This window comes from Solanum lycopersicum, chromosome 1, assembly GCF_036512215.1.
Source record: "Solanum lycopersicum chromosome 1, SLM_r2.1".
Taxonomy (NCBI): domain Eukaryota; kingdom Viridiplantae; phylum Streptophyta; class Magnoliopsida; order Solanales; family Solanaceae; genus Solanum; species Solanum lycopersicum.
In genome coordinates this window covers 72,538,012-72,559,629 of record NC_090800.1, presented here as the reverse complement: position 1 = coordinate 72,559,629, position 21,618 = coordinate 72,538,012, and the positions used below count along the sequence as shown (strand labels likewise).

General features: G+C 33.3%; 1 protein-coding gene and 1 long non-coding RNA gene across 4 annotated transcripts; one reads left to right on the top strand and one right to left on the bottom strand.

The window, feature by feature from the left end:
* Nucleotides 1-6,491: 6,491 nt before the first annotated feature.
* Nucleotides 6,492-17,820, bottom strand: LOC101268794 (GTP-binding protein OBGC, chloroplastic). 3 transcript variants are annotated; one of them, XM_010322835.4, is made up of 7 exons: nt 16,569-17,820; nt 16,028-16,301; nt 13,632-13,917; nt 8,604-8,763; nt 7,617-7,725; nt 7,062-7,286; nt 6,492-6,902 (listed from the first exon to the last, which is right to left on the bottom strand). In XM_010322835.4, exons 1-6 carry the CDS (start codon nt 17,675-17,677, stop codon nt 7,209-7,211), a joined length of 2,016 nt encoding a protein of 671 aa, XP_010321137.1. In that variant the 5' UTR covers nt 17,678-17,820; the 3' UTR covers nt 6,492-6,902; nt 7,062-7,208. The 3 variants fall into 3 exon arrangements, with proteins under 3 accessions (XP_010321137.1, XP_010321129.1, XP_010321141.1); XM_010322827.4 differs by having other exon boundaries at nt 6,492-6,952; nt 16,569-17,812; XM_010322839.4 differs by having other exon boundaries at nt 6,492-6,905; nt 16,569-17,811.
* Nucleotides 17,821-18,229: 409 nt separating this feature from the next.
* On the top strand, nt 18,230-19,681 carry LOC138349010 (uncharacterized). The gene is made up of 2 exons (XR_011221530.1): nt 18,230-18,929; nt 19,359-19,681. It is a non-coding gene; the product is annotated as an uncharacterized lncRNA (long non-coding RNA).
* The last annotated feature ends 1,937 nt before the right edge of the window (nt 19,682-21,618 follow it).

Genomic DNA, 21,618 nt, shown 5'->3' with positions numbered 1-21,618 from the left:
AGTAATACTATCTACAAACTTTCGAAAGAAGGCCAAATAGTGTGTCTGATCAGACAATCCCTCTCTAAGGAATGCTTATTCAAACCATTTAGATTTTTAAATTTTTTGAAGATTTTTTAAATTTTACATGACATGTTTGAGACACAAAATTAAAACATATTTTGATACATTCTACATACCATTAATTTAATACCACAAAAAAATAAATTAAAAATCTTCTTTTCTTTTTTAAATATGAAATGATTTGAAAAAAACCCTCACCACTTTATGACTTGGACATCCTACTTATTACTTTGTTAACTGAACCCTTAAACCTATTAAAAACACTATATCAAAATGGAACAATTTCATATGTTTACAACGAAGTAATTAGTTTACAAAATTTTTACATGAAAAATAGCCCCCAAAAAAAAGAACTTTGGCCATGCTAAAACCGTGGCTAAATGGGAAAAAAACCATAGGTTGACTGTTTTTTTTTTTTGTATCTCAAGGTATTTCTCACATTATAAAATGAAAATAATGCGATGAAGCAAGTTTCTAATTCTTTCATACATGTCACAAAAACAATTTTTAAAAAATTGATATATATATATATATAATATATCGATATTGTATAAATAATAATTCAATGTATTAATATTGTATATGTAATGTATATTTATGTATATATCATGTATATATATGCATAAAAAATATAAATATATCCATATCCATTGTTTATACAATACATTATTTTGCTTATTTCTACTTCGCTTTGTAGCGGTAGAATTTTCCATATTTAATGGTTCTTCACTAGTTTTTGCTGTCATTCATGCTGTATGCTGTCATGTTTCAAGTCTACACCCTAGATGTAATTGATACCTGACTCAGTATATAGGCGGAAGACTTATTCAAATATATATATATATATATATATATATATATATATATATATATATATATATATATAAAGATTTAAAAAGACTCCTCAATGTTGTATATATTGATTATCTGGATATTGACTCGTGAAGAGCTTTCAAAGTCAATATAATGTTTGAAAAAAGAATTTAAAATGAAAGATCTTAGAAAGACAAAATTTTGTCTAGGTCTACAAATTAAACATTTTACTGACGGGTTATTTATCCATCAATCGACGTATACTAAAAGTATTTCAAAAGATTTTACATGGATAATACACATTCATTATGTACCCGTGTAATTGTAAGATTACTTGATATTAATGAAGATTCACTCCAACCTCATGAACATGAAGAATAACTTGTTGGTTATGAAATATCATATCTTAGTCAATTAGTGTATTGATGTACCTTGCTAGTAATTCTCGATCAGATATATGTTATCCTGTAAATTTATTAGAAAGATCTAGTTCTTCCCAACAGGAAGACACTTAAATGGTATTAAACATATATTTAGATATCTTCAAGGGACCATTGATTGGAGACTATTTTATTCAATTAAAAGAATTCAATTCACAATTAATTGGCTATGCAGATGCTAGATATATATATGTCTGACCCACATAATGGTCGATCTTAGACAAGTTATTTATTTACATATGGAGGTACAATATATCATGACGTCCAACAAAAACAAACTAAGGTTGCTACTTTCTCAAATTATGCAGAAATAATATTCATCCATGAAGTAAGTCGAGAGTATTGTAACAGTCTCAAGCTTTGGGAAGGACCTTCGGACCTTCTCCCCTCCCCCAATACTATTTTATGGTGCATTTTAAAGGTATATATGTGTCAACGTGAACATCATAAATACTGCATTTTTTTAATTATATTTTATGTATCTACATATTTTAATATGATAGCCTCTTCAATTACTCTCTGGATAATCAATGAATATAAATTCATACCTGATCAGATACATTCTATCAAACGACCTAATCATAAATTATCAACACATTCAAAATTATGAAGTCAATTAGGACATGAAATTTAAACTTTTTTCCAATAGGCGATATTTTGTGAATTAATTCGACTTTTATATTTGCAGGTTTTGTCTCAAGAATGGAAGCAAGTAGAATTCCTAGAAAGTTGGCTAAGTAATAACTCTATCAATGTCAAATCCTATGTCTGCAATGACTCTATTATTGTATTAATAATTTTTATGTACTTACTTATTTACTTGCTAGACAATAAAGTTACTAACAGTAATTATTAATACAAAAAATCAAGAAAGAAATACGTAAGATTATGACATTTGTACTACTTAGATATTATCACATTGTCAATTGAATAGTGTTATTCATTAAATTATGACAATATAATTGAGGAGTTTGGGGGATTAATTATGATGATATTATGTGTCTTAGAGTTGTTTTGTCTATCAAAAATTACTTTATGCAACTATTTTAGACTATATCGTCCCATGATACTATTTTTATATGTGCACTCTACATTCTTTTGAGTTTTGAAATAATGGGCAAACTACCTACACAATACTCTTTGTAATGTTGTCTAAAATTCTTAATAAAATAATGAAAACAATTGCATGATATTGGATTCAAGGCATGAGCAGAATGTTTTTAAATTCAAACAATGGATAAATCTATTTCACTAACTCATAATTGAAATCATAAAGAAATTTAAAGATTAAAATAGAAATTGAAGAACACAAATAAAAGAAAGGAATGAGAAGCAGAACTCATAGAGACGGGATGAAAGGACTAGACATTTTCAGTTATGTTGCTTCTTGTTGGCCCAACAACTAGTTGCGCGACATTCGTGTATGTATCAATGTCGGGTCGAGGCTGGTTCATAACAATCGGAATGGGCGGATTCCATATCAAATTCTTAATCTATTTGTTTTAGCCTAAGGATTAAGCTTTTTGAGAGCACCCCCACTGCGATCGAATGGAGGATTTCAACGATGAAGAGAAAAATCTTCTCTTTTCATTGATAGGAGAACAAATGTCTTATTGAACATGATTACAGAAGAATTTTTCCTTAGAAGAGGTTGATTAGTCGTTTAAAAGAGATTTATACGCTTTTAACTAATTGGGCTCAAGTGATATCTACAATAGGCCGACAGTTGAACTTGTATAAAAAATTGAACAATTAAATACATATTCAATTTATATACTTAACCCCTACGTAATATACTATGTATTTTACAACACGTAAAACACACATATCTAATTCAACTTTATACAGACGTGAGTTAAATGATACGTTTATTTATTATCCGTAGATTTATATAGGAAAAAGGAAGATCTTAAAGGAAGATACGAGGAACAATGAAGCGGATTCTATGACCAATCCAAATCACGTCAGTTTTTTTTCTTTTTTTCTAGTATCGTAATCAAGCATTTTCCCCATGTAAGCTTAGTACGGTCATGAACAGTTACACGTGGACACTGTTGCCATGTCATTAAGTGGGCCCCAAATACTATATTACACGTGTCAAAGAATGAATGGTCAGGAATACTGGTGTAAAGATTTGTTGAATGATGAATGAGTACATACGTGTGAAAATTGTATAGGCTATGCTTTTATATAAAATAAAATAAATAGGGCTTCCCTTACTTTAAACAGTAGAAATAAAATGAAAAACACTTAGTTTGGTAGTCAAAAAGATACTCACGTAACTATTAGGTTGTGATAAATTTGAAAAGAAGAAAAGAAATTGTAATGGAAAAAATAATATTTACTAATTAAAATATTGTTTGATCATATATTTACAGGGAAAATTGTATATAATAGCAAACTAATAACCTAAAATAAATGGAGTAGCTAGGGTTTGATTTAATTGTGCTCCATAGCAAACGTTTGCAAAAAATTGTCAGACGCCTCTCTCCCAAATATCTCGCTCGCCACTCTCCTCCGATCTCTCGCTCGTTTCCTCACTTTTTATACAAACACAAGTGTATAAAAATTGTTTCTAATTGTATAAAGCAAAGAAAATTGTATAAATACATATATTTTTGTTAATTGTATAAATACATATATTTTTGTTCCCCTCTCTCCCCTCTTCCAGATCTCGCTCGCCACTCTCCCAAATTTCGCTCGCCACCCTCGCCTTTCTCACTTATACAAACAGAAGCGAAATGTATAAATTGTGTTTCTATTTGTATAAAGCGTCAGAAAATTGTATATACACATGCAAGTACATATATTTTCGTCCTATAAACTTATAATTATATAATAAAAATACTCCACTGCCCAGTTTCTTTTGTCTCTCTCTTTCTCGTTTTATACAATTTTCAAATTGTATCTAATTTCTCTCTTTCCCGTTTTATACAATTCGATTCAATTGTATATTCCTTGTCAAGTCTCTTTGTCTTTCTCTCTTTCTCATTTTATACAAATTCAAATTGTATATAATCATTTTATACACTTATAATAATATAATTCATTTTATACACTTCATTTTTATATTGTTCTCTGCCCAAGTGTCTTTCTCTTTCTTGTTTTATACACTTCGTTTTATACAATTTGCTTCAACGCTATATGTATAGTGAATTATACAGTTTCTATGTTTGTTATGGAGCGCAATTATGCAAACTTTGCTATAGTATACAAATATAAATTTTTTATTTGCTATATGTGAAAGTTATCCCTATATTTTATAGTTAAATACAAAACTCCACGAAGACAGCAAAAGTTATTTATGAATAAAGGACCGTTTATAAGTAAATAAAAATATTAATAAGTGGTCTTAAGATTCTAAACAAATACAATAGGTTGCTTAGTTCTAAATAAGTATATGTCGATAATCTATCGAATTCACATGAATAATATTCATATCATGTATATGTATATATTTTGAAATGATAATTAATATTAATTGAGATCACAATTAAATATTTATTAATAAATATTCAAAATAGTAGTAAAAGATTGATATTGAGTTTATATAAATGTCAGTAGCTAAATCTTTGGATTGGGCCCTGAGGTCTAATGCTCTCTACAATGAGCTTACATTTGTGTTTCCATTTCGTCGATTACTATATAAAACTAAAAGTTCAATATATGTGCTAAATCAATTATATTTAACGAAGTGTGAAATTATATATTTTGAGTTAAATTGATTTACTGTAAAATATTTCATACGATCTTACATTTAATATGTAGTTTTTCAATCTTTTTAGCTGTTAATGTGAAATTTTATTCGCACACCAATAACTCATCACCATGATATACACGAGTCAATTTTGAGATATCACTATGCGCTATCATCATCGAGCCCCTGTCCTTTCATCTACCTTAGCCATGCTCCTCCTGTTGAACCTGGACTTTGATATTAGTTGTTGGATTTAATCAGCTCAAAAATATTCTTAACGAGGTGTGATATCATTGTATTTTGGAGTAAGCCTATATAATTTTTTTCAAAAGGTGAAATTCTACACTTTATATATAACTTCCGAATCTTTTTTTAATTAATATAAAAATTAAATATAAAACTTTATTCGCACATAGAATAATAATTTCATATGATGATAGGTTCACCCATGTTCTTGTTTCATTGTTAGTCTCAACTCTAATCAATTCACCCTTGGGATTATTTCATATCCTCACATAATTTTGTAAGTTTGTATGTTTCATTTCTCTACCTTCATAGTGCAATTTATAGTTTAGGACCTATCAACTAGGGTTTTTATAGAAGTTCTATTTATATTAGAAAATTTGAAAAAAAATATGTATATATTAATTTGCAAGAACAAAAGTGATTGTCATCTCAATAGTAAGAAAGGACAGTAAATATTTTTCACACTAGTGTCTTGAAATTTAGAACTCCTAGCTCTTAATACTGGTTTTGCTTCTATCAACATTGCAACATATAGTATACGTTAGTAAAAACAATTATTGAGTATAGGAAACGTAGGAAGGAGAGGATAGAGAAGGAAAAGTGAAATTCGGAGCGAGATTAAAACCTTATTTGTTAGCACTTAACAAAAAATTTAATTTTAATTTTAATTATTAAAATTTCAGCAACTAAGTAAAAAAAAAAAAACTAAGTATTGAATCTTAATTGTTCATATCTTTATCATTACGTCCATCTTTTGTTATTGTTTTACTACCCTTTAACTAGTCTAAACAATTAAGATATATAACAAAGTCGCAATATCATTAAAATTTAATGGCTACTCCATCCGATTTCATGAATAACCATCATTATTCACCATTATCAACTACCACCACCTACCACTCAATCACATCCATCGTCCTCAATCACAACCACCACAGTCAATTGTTACTACCACTAGACATCCTTCACAATCATGATCACCCACCAACTATCATTACTAGAACACTGTCAATAATCACCATCGGTCATCACAATATATCGTCAACCAGCACAATCATTCATTCATTATTATTATTATTATTAGTTATTACTATCTTCCACCACCACAACTACCACCATTAAACTCTTGAAATTTTTCTGAAGACTAAATCATTCTCCAGTACTTAAACAAACAGGCGTCCTATAACATTGTAGAAAATGTACCTAACATAATAATTATAATACAGAGATAGTTATTCCTGGAATAATTATGTAAAAATTTTATAACATCCATAATCCTCTATAATAACGCAATAGTCAACATTAGAAGAGAAACTTCTTCGAAAAAATTACTACAACTTTTATCAACTTACTTATATTTGGAACTTAAGTGTGACCACAACAACTATGATCCCAAATAAGTAGGGATTGGTGGTTATATGGTCACACTGACCACCATAACCATGTTTCTAAATGTATAAAAAAAAAACAACACACATCTCTACTGTCACTGTCATAAATTAACTACTGGGGATAGTGATACACCTTATTGCACTAGAAAGCAGAAAGCTGCATTAATATGGCATGAACCAAAGATGATGGGAGATCGTACCATATCTTCCGGCTCAATTCCTCTTGCAGCTCTGTAAGGTGTTTCGATCGATCTGCTAAATTGGAGGTGTGATTATATTATTTAAAACGTGAGAGCACGAACCTAAGTAGAAAGCAAGTATAAGTTTACAACAATCCCAAATTTATAATTCACATTAGCACAAAGGAAACAATTTTTCATGCAATATCTCGAACAAAATTATAGTACTTACATGTGTCTTTTCCGTAGTGCAGATGTATAATATAATCAGATTTTCAGCAGCTCTGGTTTAAGAGCTGGGAAATGCACCACCAACAAGGATGTTTAGTCTTTGTACGATTTCTTGATTAGCAGCATATTCTTAAGATCAACCATGAACTTATCGACTTGGTTCTGAAGACCACTTCCTCCTACTTATAGAGCCTGCACTATCATAATCATGCCACTCCAACTCCATCTGGCAAAGAATGATGCAAAACTCAGTCATATTATTCCTGATACTTGCACACATATAGCAAAAACTGAAAATTATGCTGCTGGAAGAGAAAATAGTCTCGCAAGAATTCCTTTTTACTCAACTACGACAACATGTCACTGAAGATGTCAAGAGCTTTTTTCTATGACATGATACACAAAGCAAAATATAGTACTGGTAAGCTTTGAATAGGCGAACTTAAGTAATAGAATAAGAAGCTATCAGCAAATAAGTTCAATGTAAATTACGAGAAAAGACGCAATTATGCACTCTAGAGGCTAAGAATAACGAAGCAATGAAGCATAGGCATACATCTCCAACAACGACAGTGTCACCCTCTTTCACGCCAAGCTTGAGCAGAGATTTATTCACACCACATGCTTCCAAAACGTGTTGAAATCTTCTGTCTGAATCCATATATCTGCACAGAGAATAAGATTCCTTTTTAATGAACTCAATGTAATTTTCATTGGCTTGAGGATCTCAAACAAAACTTGATTTAAAACATGTCCATGAAGCAAAGAAATGGACAGGACCGGACTTAGAACTCCCTATCATCTACGAACATAAAATCTCTGTACACCTAATTTAGGATGATACATGAGACCACTAGAAAAAGTTCAACTCTACCTTGAAAATGTTGACTAGTCGAGTAGTCTCGGCTATGATACAAGAAAATGAAATTAACATCAGGGCAAGCTACAACCAAAATGTGTTTCCATGGGAATGCTAATCCAAAGAGAAATAGAAGGAAAAGGCACTTGATGAAAGGCAATAAACAAGAATGTAATACTATGTTTGGATCATTGTTATCCATTGTATTGTATTGTATTGTTACTATACCTACAATGTTTGTTTTGATTGTTACTTAAAATGTATTGTACTGTATTGTTAAATTTCGTTGTTACGTAACAATGGAAACCCCTATTTTATGGAACAACCAATTTGGTGTGTTCCCATTGTTACTTACTTTCTTTTTTCAATTATATCTTTACATAATATTTTAAAATACTATTTTACCCTTTACCTTAATTATTTAAATCTAGTCAAACCTCCTACCCTAAAATAATTAAGGATATTTAAGTAAATTTATAAATTATAATACAGTACACAATCAAACCAAACAATTAAAATGTTACTAAACAACAACAAACAATACAATCTAGTCAAACATTGTATCTACCATACAATACAGTACAATAGAGTACAATACAATACAATACATAATGAAACAATGGGTAACAATGATCCCAACAAAGTGTAAAAGAAGAAAGGATCAGAGAACAGAGAGATCCATACCTCCAGTTTGTCATTTGGACGAAACGTTGCAGGCCTAATCCTTGAACATACCAAGTTTTGGAAGAACTATCATGGGAGATCTCAAACTCGTTTATGGGAGCATTTCGCTGCTTTTTCACCATGTCAGCAACATAGTTCAAGTTTACTGGGTCCCTTCTCACTGTACAAGAAATTACAACCAATACAATCAAAGAATTGAGCATTATTACCCCCTCCCACCTCTTTCTAAATTGACATACAGCTAACAGCAATAAATAAAACTTGGTGCTGAAAATACACTGTAGAAAATCTCCTCACGGAAACCCTCACATTCGTCCTCTTATTTATTTTATTTATTGATAAACACTCTTGTTTTATTTCCTTTTAAAACAAATCTGGGAGTTTACCTCACATTCACAAAGAAAGAAGCAAGACCTATCAAATCTATTGAAGCAATCCTTGATGACTGGTACACAACTTGATTACTCCCTTTACGAGGAAAAGGAAAGGTAAACAAAGAAGAAAAACAAAGAAGGAACAAGGGTGCAAGTTGTCTTACCACATCCTCCTTCCCCTCCCCATTGAAAAAACGAAATAAACGAAGAAAATAAACACTTCATTCAAAATTTAATTACCCCATCCGTACTACTTTTTTTTTTGTAATATCGTGGTGTCCGGACCAACTTGTGCGCACCTTGAATAATTCTAGGTTGTTACCTCCCACCGCTACTGGGTAACTCTGTCCATCGAGGCTTAGATAGATGTGAAGAAATCACCTAGTGTTTTTTGCCTTTGTTGGGATTTAAATCTAAGACCTCATAGTTCACAATTCACTTTATTGACCACTAGGTCACACCCTTGGTTGCTACTCCATATGTCCGATTCTGGTAGTCCACCTTTTCATTAAACTCAAGCAATAAGAGAAAAGTGAACATGTGAATTGTTCACCATTTCCTGAGAAACATGGATCCCATTTTTGACATTTGCAAAGTAGAAAGGCAAAACAGAGGATAAAGCATTGAGAAAAGTAAAAGTGGGGACATTGAAACTTCTGTGTATTTGATATGGTAGCGCATGGGATGAATTTAAAATTCACCAAACCTGTTATAATTGAAGGGTAGAAAGTGGCTCAAATTCAATAGAGTGAAATAGCCTATCATACTATATGTCGTAGGAGCATCTCTTTCCATTGGTGCTATTAACAGGTTCATTGCTACCAACTGGAACTTTGCTTCAAAACATACAATATATAACCATAATGATGGGTACTTTGTGGTACGTTTGAACAGCATTGAGGACAAGGAAACAGTTCTCTGTTTGGGCCCTTATACCATGAACAGGAAACCCATCATAATTCATGAATGGAATGCTGACTTTAAGTTTGGCGAGGAAGTACTTTGTATGATCCCACTATGGGTGCGACTTCCTAATTTACCAATAAATTGTTGGGGAAACCTGACCTTGAGTCGAATCGGAAGTGTTTTGGGTCGTCCCATCTATGCGGATGAATGCACCACTAGGATCGAAAGGATTTCTTATGCCCAGATCCTCGTGGAGATGGATGTAACAAGAACCTTACCTAATATGATCAAAGTTCAAGACCCCGAGGGGCAGCTAGTTGATCAAGAGGTAGAATACGACTGGAAGCCTAGCTACTGTCCTAAGTGTCTGAAGATAGGACATAAATGCCAGGATCCAGTCAAGGAAAAACAAACTCAACAAGTTGATCGAGCGAAGGCTGTTAAGCCAAAAGGTGCAAAAACAATGTGGCATCCCAAGGCACATATACAACAGGCACCCTCTCAGAATCAGGGTGCTTCATCAGGCAGCACTAATTGGATTAACGAGTGTACGTCTGAGCTGGGTATTCCAGGACAGAATCTAACACCTGATGCCAGATCTATCCAAGCTACTGGAGGAAACCAAGGCACAAGCTGGCAAACAACTAAAAATACCTTCTCCGCTGATAGAGTTTGGAAGGATGAGGCTATAGGAACAGCTAATGTCTTAAGCCCTTTGGCTGCTGTAGTCAACATGGAGCAGATGCCCAAAGAGAATGCAGAAGATTCTGGGCAATTTGGGATAGGAGGTACAGTTCCAACCAATCTTCGACTCTAGCTAGATGAAAGTTGTTACATGGAACGTCAGGGGATTTAATAAAGTTTATAAGCATAAGGAGCTAATAAAGTTTCTACAAGTGAATAAAGTTGACATGATAGAGATATTGAAACAAAGAGTATTGAGAAAATATGCTGAAAAGATAATAACAAAATAGTTCCTGGATGGGGAGCAGTGTGTAAATATCAAACTGGAAAGGTAGAGTACGGTTACTATGGATTCCTACTGTGTGCGACTTTGTATTCTTATAAATGAACAGTATATCAATGGTTTGGTGAACATCTATGACACAAACAAAAGTTTCTATCTTATCGGTGTATGGGTTGCATACAGTTCAAGATAGGAAAGAATTGTGGCACGACTTACTGGGTAAATCAAATTCAATGACAAGCCCCTGGTTGATAATGGGGGATTTCAATGCCATCTTGCATATTGAAGATAGAGTTGTAGGCTCTACTGTTCAAGCTAATGAAATTAGTGACTTCGCAGAGTTTATGCAAATCGTCTGTATGATGAAACTTAAAGCAGTGGGATTGCTTAAAACTCATCTTCAATGGGGAGAAACATAGTGAAGATTCAATGGATAGTAAGGATTCTCGCGACCTCACATGCGAGAAACAAAATGATCTACCTTATATGATAGATACAGGAAATAGTATTTTTGGGAGCAACAATCTTGATAAGGTAAGAGATCCCAACTTATATAATGAAAATAGAAAACTGAGACAGTAGAGTCTTTTCATGATACAATTAATGACAAGGACATGGAACAAACAAAGGAATTGCAGGTTTACATGAGAAGAAACCGAAATCCAGAAAAAGAGACTACGGACGCTTAGCAGAGCTAAAAGTCCACTCCACAAGATCTTACTGATAATACAAGGTAATTCTCCATTATCTAATTCTAATTTGCCCCTTCTTGTTATTTAGACCTTGATCTTCCAATTGCCAAACGTAACGGAGTAAGAAAAGTCACAAACCATCCCATGTCAAATTTTGTGTCATCTAGAAACTTATCTCCTTCCTATATAACTTTTCTTTCTCAATTATCTAGAATGGAGATACCGAGAAATGTGTAAGATGCTTTGGATGTTCCGAAGTGGAAAGAGGCAATTCTAGAGGAGATGAATGCTCTTAAGAGAAATGAAATCTGGGAAATGGTGGAACTACCACGTGGAAAGAAAACAGTGGGTTGTAAGTGGTGTTTACCATCAAAGTTAAAATAAGGCAGGTCCTTTGAGAGGTATAAGGCACGTTTGGTAGCAAAAAGGTTCACTCAAATTATGGAATTGACTATCTTGAGACATTCGCTCCAGTTGCCAAGTTGAATTCAATCAGGGTTCTTCTGACCACTGTTGCCAATCTTGATTCGCCCCTTCAACAACTAGATGTGAAAAATGCACTCTTGAATGGAAAACTCGAAGAAGAAGTCTACATGGATCCTCCCCTGGGTTTATAAGAAAGGTATGGAACTAAAGTATGCAAGCTAAAAAAATCTCTCTGCGGGCTCAAACAATCTCCAAGAGCTTGGTTTGAGAGATTTACTCAGCTTGTAAAAAAACAAGGGTACACTCAAGGGCAAGCAGATCACACCATGTTCATTCGACACTCTTGAGGGAAAGACAACTATCTTGTATGTTGATGATATTATACTTTCAGGAGATGACTTGCCCAGGCACAGTTGCCTAGGAATTCAAGATCAAAGATTTAGGTCAGTTGAAAATATTTTCAAAATATTTTCTTGGCATGGAAGTAGCAAGATCAAAAGAAGGCATTATGGTGTCATAAAGGAAGTATGTACTAGATCTTCTAAAAGAGACATGCATGAGTGGTTGTCGTCCAGCTGAAACACCTATTGATCTGAATATTAAATTTGGAAACAAAGAAGGAAATGCAGTTGACCAAAGTTGACCAAATCACACACTCAAACTGATATAGCTTTTGTTATAAGCTTAGAAAGTCAATTTATGCACTCTCCAAAGAAGAGCATCAAGAAGCGGTCTACAGGATTCTAAGATATCTAAAAAGTTCACCAGGGAAAGGATTGTTTTTTAGAAAAGGTCAAGATAGAGGCATTGAAAGCTTTACAGATGCAGATTGGGCAGGTTCTACTATTGATAAGAGGTCTACATCAGGGTTGGTGAAATCTCGTGATTTGGAGGAGTATAATGCAAAATGTTGTAGCTTGTAGTAGCGGTACAGCAGAATACCGATCTATGGCCCATGGAATCTGTGAAATGATTTTGCTCAAGAAGATGATGGAATAACTAAAAAAGTTATTTGTGTTACCAATGAAGTTGTACTGTGACAACAAAGCCGCCATAAGTATTGCTCGCAATCCAGTTCAACATGATAGAACAAAGCATGTTGAAGTGGACAGGCACTTCATAAAAGAGAAGATTGAAGAAGGTGTGCATGCCTTCTGTGACAACAAATCAGCAAATTGTAGATATTTTCACGAAAGGCTTGTTTAAACCAAAGTTTAAAATTCTTGTAAGCAAGTTAGGCATGACAGATATTCAAATACCAACTTGAGGGGGAGTGTTGATTTGTAAATATCTAAAGTGTGATCAGATATGATTTTATAGGATTTAAATTGATCTTATAAAATCATATCTAATTTGCTATTGAATAGGTTAGGATATTAGATCAATAAAATCATCCATTGATTCTCAAATCTGCCAGAATCAAGGGATCTAATAGCTAGTTAGTCAGTTTTCTATACTATAAATATGTGTCTCTATGGATGAATAAGATTGTACAATTTTGGTACCAAAACTTACAATAGGAATATTTATTTAGCTAGAACAAGCATTTTTTCAATTTTATTGCACTTGTCAAAACAAATTAGCTGAAAATCAATGGTATTTTAGCATAGTGTCCACAGGTAATATCGAAACAAATCATAATACAGACATAAGAATTGCTTACCTTCTTCTTTAGAAGCTTCTCTTCTACAAACAAGATCATAAGCAGCACAAATAACATCATGTGTACCCTCTCTTTTCACTGCACTCATGCAAAAAGGTTCAATTCCACGAGATCTCAGACTGTCCCTGAATGTCTTCCAATTCTCATATGCGTCTGGAAGGTCCATTTTGTTGTAAACCACTAAATAAGGTTTTTCAGCAAGTTCAGGGCTAAACATTTCCAATTCAAGACGAACAGCTTCATATTCATATTCTGGTTGTGGAGATGAACCATCAACCACATGCACCTTTCTCCAAATAAAAATTCCATCAATTGGTCAAAACTATTAGCTCAATCTCGGAATAATCAGAAAGCATAAAGGAAGGCTATACACCAGTGCAAAATAATTGGGACTTTTAAGTAAACTATAAAATATATGGATGCACAGGAACAGGAAAAAGGAAATATCACAGGATTACATGTTGCGGAACTCAGAAAGGGAAGGGATAGCTAAATATCAATACCACTAATTTTTTTCTCTTTAAAATATGAAAAGGCCAAAGTCCAAACACATATGCGGACTCTTAAACTTGTCCAAACATTTCATTTTGACACCTAAACTAAAGGTTGTACTTTGAACACTTGACCTAGGCATGAAAAAGGCCCTAATTTTTCTTTTTAAGAAAATTCTCTCCCTGTCACCCCCTCCACCGGTCCATCACCACCCTTGCCACCATCCCTGTCACCACCCACCATTCCCCTTCCCCTTCTTTATTCTTCTTCTCTTCCACCATTTATTAGACAGATTAGGCCACTATTTTCCTCCAAAATCTGGCTAGTTTTTTCAACAGATTCTGGTCTCCTCCTCCTATTACTTCTTCTACGACATTTTTTCCCAGTGGATAAAACCACATTTTTTTCCTCCAAAATCCAGCCATACCTCTCAACAGATTTCACGATTTTAGACTACCTTAAGACTATGACACAATATGAGGAAGTCAATGACATTCGACAGAGAAAGAGAAACTTCAATTCTGTCATCCAAATTCACAGAAAGCTGTGATATTTAAATCCAAATTCATAGAACCCAAATGGAATTTCATGGATCAAATCGAAGCAAGCCTAGCATACTCAGAGTTAAGCGAAAAAGGACGCTTTAAAGAAATCCAATGAAGTGGGAAAGAACAATACCTGACTGATGAAGATGAGGAAAGACTGGAACGCAAAGGCAATTGTGATTGGTTTTAGCAGCAATTGGTGTAGGTGACCAGAAGATATAAATTTTGCTTCCACCGAAAGTTTCTTTTGACCAGTCAATGTGTTTTTAGACATATTGCGAGAGATAGGACTAGAAATGAAGATATCTGGGAGAAGGTAAGAGTCGCTTCGGTGGAGGACACGATGCAAGTACTGAGATGGTTCGGACATGTGAAAAGGAGATGCATGGAGTAAACGGATTAGGATAGAATTTAAGTAATTAGCAACATGTTGTCTTGTTGCCCTTCATATTAATAGTCATAGTATTGCCAATGTAGTTTCTAGTCCTCCCATTTTTTTACTATCTGTTGATTACTTGTACCCGACAATCATAATATTTGTAGTTTTTGTTATTTTACCATCTGTTGTTTTTGTTATTAGCTAATGTTTCTTGTACTTCTGTTACTTCTTTCGCTGGACTTCTTTGGACTCTTTTTTCTTGAGCAGAGGCTCTACCGGAAACAACCTCTGAGGTAGGGCCAAGGTCTGCGTACACTTTGCCCTCCCTGGACCCCACTTTGTAGGATTATACATTAGGTATGTTGTTGATTTTTTTTTCTTAATTGTCGCATCATAATTTAATTGATTTTATTTTCCATGTAAGGAGAGAGTTCTATTGACACACTTCACTTTGTTTGGAGCTGCCAAATGTATCAGTAGGCACATTTTTGATAACATAAAGTGTTCAATAGGCACAAACCCTTGTTTAGGTGTCAAAATGAAAACTTCAGACAAGCTTAACAGATGTCTATGTATTCAGCCATATAAAAACCACCAAGTCAACATAATCTTGAAACACGAAAACAACAAAGAACAAATCAAACTACAGTTTGCAATTATAGGGGTGCGGCACTTCCCCTGACCCTGAGTGAATGCAGGATGTTTCATGGACTGGGCTGTCCTTATAGTTTGTAATCTGTTTAACCTTTTCAAATATATATTTTCAGATTAAAAGCTCTCCCAGTTACACTTCATCACGAATTAGCTATAACATAGCAAGCATATTCAAATACATGCAAACTATACAGGGATACGAGTGATATGACAATTAGCCAACATCTTATCTGGTTCAACAAATAACTAATAGTTCTACATATGCAGGATTGGAACAAATACAACTTATTTATACAAAGAAAGATCCCTTTAGAAAAAGATTGTACCAGGACTGAACATCTTTCTGAGTGCCGAAGAAACTCATGGCCTAAACCAAAACCTCGGTGTGCCCCTTCGAGTAGACCAGGCAGATCAGCAACGACCACAGTAGCATCATAATCAAATGAAACTACGCCCAAATTTGGAAGCAAAGTGGTAAAGGGGTAATTTGCAATAGCTGGCTGAGCAGCACTTATAACACTGAGAAATGTACTTTTCCCTGCATTTGGCGCTCCGACTATACCAACATCAGCAACCAACTTGAGCTCCAAGTCTAACCACCTGATCAATAGGACTATTACTTGCAAGATACATAAACAATGGAACGTGAAGGAAATCTGACTAGGATGTAGTCCTAGCTTAATTAGGATTCAAAATTAAGGATGACAGCTTAATAGACACACCATAATTAAGAGGTTTTGATCATTTTTTCTAGTCACGACATTCTAATACCATACTACAATATAGTTGATGCTGAATGTACACAAAAGATACAACAAAAAATTACAAAGTGTAAAAGCAGAAATGATACTCATTGGAGATACTCACATCTCTGGACCTTCTTCTCCATTCTCTGCAATCTTGGGCACCCTATTCAATCCTGTCTTAAAAGAGGCATTCCCTCTCCCACCTCTTCCACCAGGCAACAGCAATGCCTTCTGTCCTGGATGCAACAACTCAAGAAGTACATTCCCTTGAATTCCACCCTCTCCAGCCTCCCTAATGACAGTACCTGGTGGCACCTTTACCACTACATCCTCGCCTTTTGCCCCAAATTGCTTCTTTCCATGACCATGACCTCCTCTTCCAGCTTTAATATGCACACTCTGCCTAAATGGCAACAATGAATTCATCGACCCATCTACCTCCACATACACATTTCCTCCCCTCCCTCCATCACCACCAGATGGTCCACCCAATGGCACAAACTTCTCCCTCCTAAATGCCACCACCCCATTCCCTCCATCCCCTGCTTTTACATATATTTTTGCCCTATCAAAACACCTCATTACTGCTGGAACCCCTTTCTCCTTCTCCTTTATATCACTCCCTTCCCCTTCAAACACATCACCACCCTCAAAAACCCCACTTGTAGAACCTTCCATTTCAATGCCCTCATCATCATCTTCATCAAACTCATCGTCAACCTCATACAGCTCAAATTTCCCAATACCCTCAAACACCCTACTTCCAGTACCTTCCATTTGACCATCCACATCATCATTTTCATCAAAATCATCCTCGCTCTCATCCTCAATATCATCATCAACCTCGTACAACTCGAATTTTCCATAATCAAATCTTACATTCTCTACATTTTCACCATCCAACTCTTGCTTACGATTCTTAGCTGGGGTGGGAATAGTTAACTCAGAGAGAGTCATTTCAGTTGAATCTTGGAGGGACGGAAGAAAAAAGTCATCTTTTGGGGGTAGACGAGTGAAGGTAGTGGCAGTATCACCGGCAGCTGTGGTAATTGGCGATGGTGGCCTAAACTCACCGGATTTTCGCTGAGGGGGATTGGGTTTTTGCCTTCTTCTGTTAGTGTTTGTAGACAGGCGCTTTGGGTTGGTTCTACTGCGACTGGTATTGGGTCGAGCTTGGCAGCGAAGAGAGACAGAGAAGGTTGATGTAGTTGTGAACAAAGAGAAAGCCATGGCTATGGCTGCCAGAGCTCAACAAATTATCCGTTTGGGCGGGTGTTTCACAAATCCATATATTTTCTTCAGATAATTCCTCAAAAGAGAACTACATTTTTTCTATTGTACAATGACAGAATAATAAAAACACCAACAGTTTCATTTTTGAATCATTGATTGTCTTTAAAAAAAAAAAAAAAACTTTCTACATTAATTGAATTTAAATTTATTTTTGATTTACCACGTGATCACTCAAACTCGAGTTTGAGACTCATAATAAAAAAATAAAAAAAGTGTTTAAAATATCCTTAAATCTAGTGAATATTATTATGTGATTTATTTCAAATTTCAAAATTCAATCAATTTTATTTTTGACCAAAAATTTTCAATATATATTTTAAATATGAAGATTCCATGAATCTCAAATTAAATCCAATATAGTCCATGTTCATTTAACTTAATATGACAACATTTTAGGCTTTTGAAATTCTCTTTGAATGCATTAAGTTTAGAAATTAAATTGTTGTTTAAAAAAGAATAATAACATCTTATAATAGTTTTGGTCTTTTTTATTATATCAAACATCTTATAATAAAGTGAATCTCTTCTACTTCTTCTAATTGAGAAAATAATCAAAATAATCCTTAATGTATGGATTTAGATTGATTTGATATCTCATATATGCAGCTTAAAAACTTATCAATTAAGTCTTTCGCTCTAAAACCCTAATGATACAAAAAAAAAATTCTGTTAAATTTAGTAGAGACGTGCAACTCACATGATATTGAAAAATCTTAAACAAAGCCTTTGTTTTCTTGGATCAGTTTCAATTCCAAAGAACGAAAACTCCCGTCTTTTCAACAAAGCTCTCTATCATCCTCAAAACTTCTTTCAATTTCATCAGTAACAAGCTATCTGTCATCCTCAAAACCATGTTTATAGTGTCCTTGTTTATCAACCATCAGCTCGACATTGGAGAATTCATTTTCAGAATCCTCAAAACCATCTCCCTAAGATAAGTTTTCCCTTTCAAACTCTTTGTCAACAGGTTCAACAACATTTTCATTCTCTGAAATACAATTAGTTCTGCAATCAAACTCAATTGAATAGTTTGTTCCAATATAAGAGTCCAAATGTTCAAAATATAGCTTCACTACTCTATCTTTAGGGATAATTTTTTTTTATGTTATGCGCTTCAACCTCCTGGAACAAATCTCCATTTGTTACCAAGCTTCTCACATTTATGGCGAAATATTATTGACTCATTCAGGTAACCACATAATTCAACAATCTTCTTCGAGTGAGTAAGATTGAGATTCTTCAATTCAATATAATCAACGTAGTCAATGATACCACCAACATACTGTTTGGCTAGTTGATGTTTTATCAATCATTTATGATAAACTTTGATGCTAAAAAACGACTCCTCGAACACAGAATCTACAGTTAAAAGATTACATATTTTAGCCGATTAGGATCACCTTCTAGGTGTTACAAAATATGTATACTTTGTACACCATAACTTTTAAATATTCTTGAATATACAAACCAAAGAAAGTCAACAGTAAAAAATCACAAAGGTAGATTTTCATATCACGATTGGAAAAATAGTACTAACAACACTGCAAATTTTGAATATCAAATAGTTTAGCTTTTGGATTGCCTCGACTAAAAGCAAAACAATTTTTTACCATAACAGGAGCTCGATCCCTTGGAGTTTCTTTTGATTAACAACGTTCAACAATGGAAATAACTTATGTCGGTTGATTTATAAGAAAAAGGGTTTTTTGTTGGAAAGGAGAGAGCGTTGTTTGTTGGAAAGACGGGAGTTTTCGTTCTTTGGAACTGATCCAAGAAAATAGAGGTTTTGTTTAAGATTTTTCAATGTCATGTGAGTAAAACATCTCTGCTAAATTTGACAGAATTTTTATTGTATCGTTAGATTTTAGGATGAAAGACTAAATTGATAAGTTTTTAATATAGATAAAGAACCTTTTCCATAAGTTGCATATATAACCAAAATCAATCTAAATCCATACATTAAGGACTATTTTGATAATTTTCTCTCTTCAATAAATTAAGTCTTTGCTGCTACTCCTAACATCTCACTATAAAGTAAGTCTTTTTTACTATTTCAATTGGTTAGAATATTCACAATTTTTTGAGTCTTTTTTTCCACCATCTTCAGTTTTAGGTACCTATTTGCTTACTTTTTTAATATTCATATGTTTGAATCGAAACAAGGTTCTGCGACTTCTAACTATGCCTGGATTGTTCATGATGCGATTCAAAATATGCATCACTTTTGTTTTTATTTTTCATGCATAGTCGTTAATTTTACAAGATAAATATTTTTTATTACAATATATATAGATAAAAATCCGATGAAGTATAATCAGGTCAAGTAATGTTCAATGACCTAGATAATAATTTATAGTTGAGATCCATTTAAATTATATACTCATTTTAAAAATAAAAATAACAAAGCCATCAATTATTTTTAATTTTTAAAACTATCAGATAAAATAATTAAATGTACCCTAGCTGATATTTTCGAGAAAAAATAAGACTGGCAGAAGTATGCGGACTTCTCGACTTTTTTTATCTATCAAACCTCGTTTTTGTATTGAATTTTTAAAATTATTCTAATTTTAAAGAATTTGACACTTTTGAAGAATCTTAATAATATGTTTTTATAATTATTTGAAAACCTCCAAATAAGTTTTTTTTAAAAGTATTATCATGTTCTTTAATTGAATTACTATTAGAACTGAATGATGTTTTTAAGTTTGATATATTTTTGGAGATTACTTCAGAATTTGAAAAAAGTATGTGTAAAATTACTCCCCAAAAAGTTTGGCGGGTAAAAAGTCAGGAACTTCGCATATTCCTGTTAATCTTTATTACTTTCTTGAATATATTAGTTTGGTACACTTAATTGCTTTATTTGATAGTTTTTAAAAAGTAAAAATGTTGACAACTTTGTTATTTTTAGTAGCTATTCTTACAATAATAAGTATATAATTTAAATGAATCTCAACTCTATAAATTATTGTATAGTACACATGGTATAAATATATAAGGTCATTGAATATTACTTGACCAAATCTCTCGACACACACATACACGCACGCACGCACACACAATAATATATATGTCATTTAAAATTTATCATTTGTAAATGGTCTAAAAAATCCTCAATCGATATCTTCCAACTACAGACTTCAACTTTACGGATGTCCGATAAGACACCTGAACTTTATATTGCTCTATTTTCTATACACCTAAGTGCTGACCTTAACACATAAACCAAATAATTAGTCTTGCGTGATTTCCGCGCTGGTCCCCCGCTGAAACTCCATTGAGAACCTCATTTCTTGTTTTTTCTCCCCTTTTTGCCTCCTAAAACATAAAAGTAAAGAAAAGTCCTTCCCTATATCGCAAATTTTAGACTGAAAATGATGCAAAATAATACATTATTATCGTTCAAAATAAAGTCCAACAAGAATACAAGAAAAAACACATACACCAAGCATGGGCAAGATCAAAATGTTATTCCTGAATTTAATTACGAACAAGAAGTTTGCAAATTCAGCAAAAATTCGTGTTTGTATCTCATTACAGGTTTGAGCATTGAGTTTGATTTATCCATACAAAGCTTATTCAATTTTTCATTTGACATTTTTGATGAATTTTGAGAAAATTCAAAATTCTAATTAGAAATCTAATTAAGAATTAAAGCAAATTACAAACCCTAAATTCAAGATTTGAAGTAGAAATGAACATTAACAACTAAATCGTACTTAATTTTGAGAGGAAATTGTGAATTTTTTTACAAAAGGAACAATGATTAATGGTGGAGAAGAAGAAACAATGAGTTATTTAAAGGTGGGGAAGATGACCATTAGAGAAGAAGAAATTTTTCGTCAAATTTTTGATTCTGACGCGTCTAGAGGCGG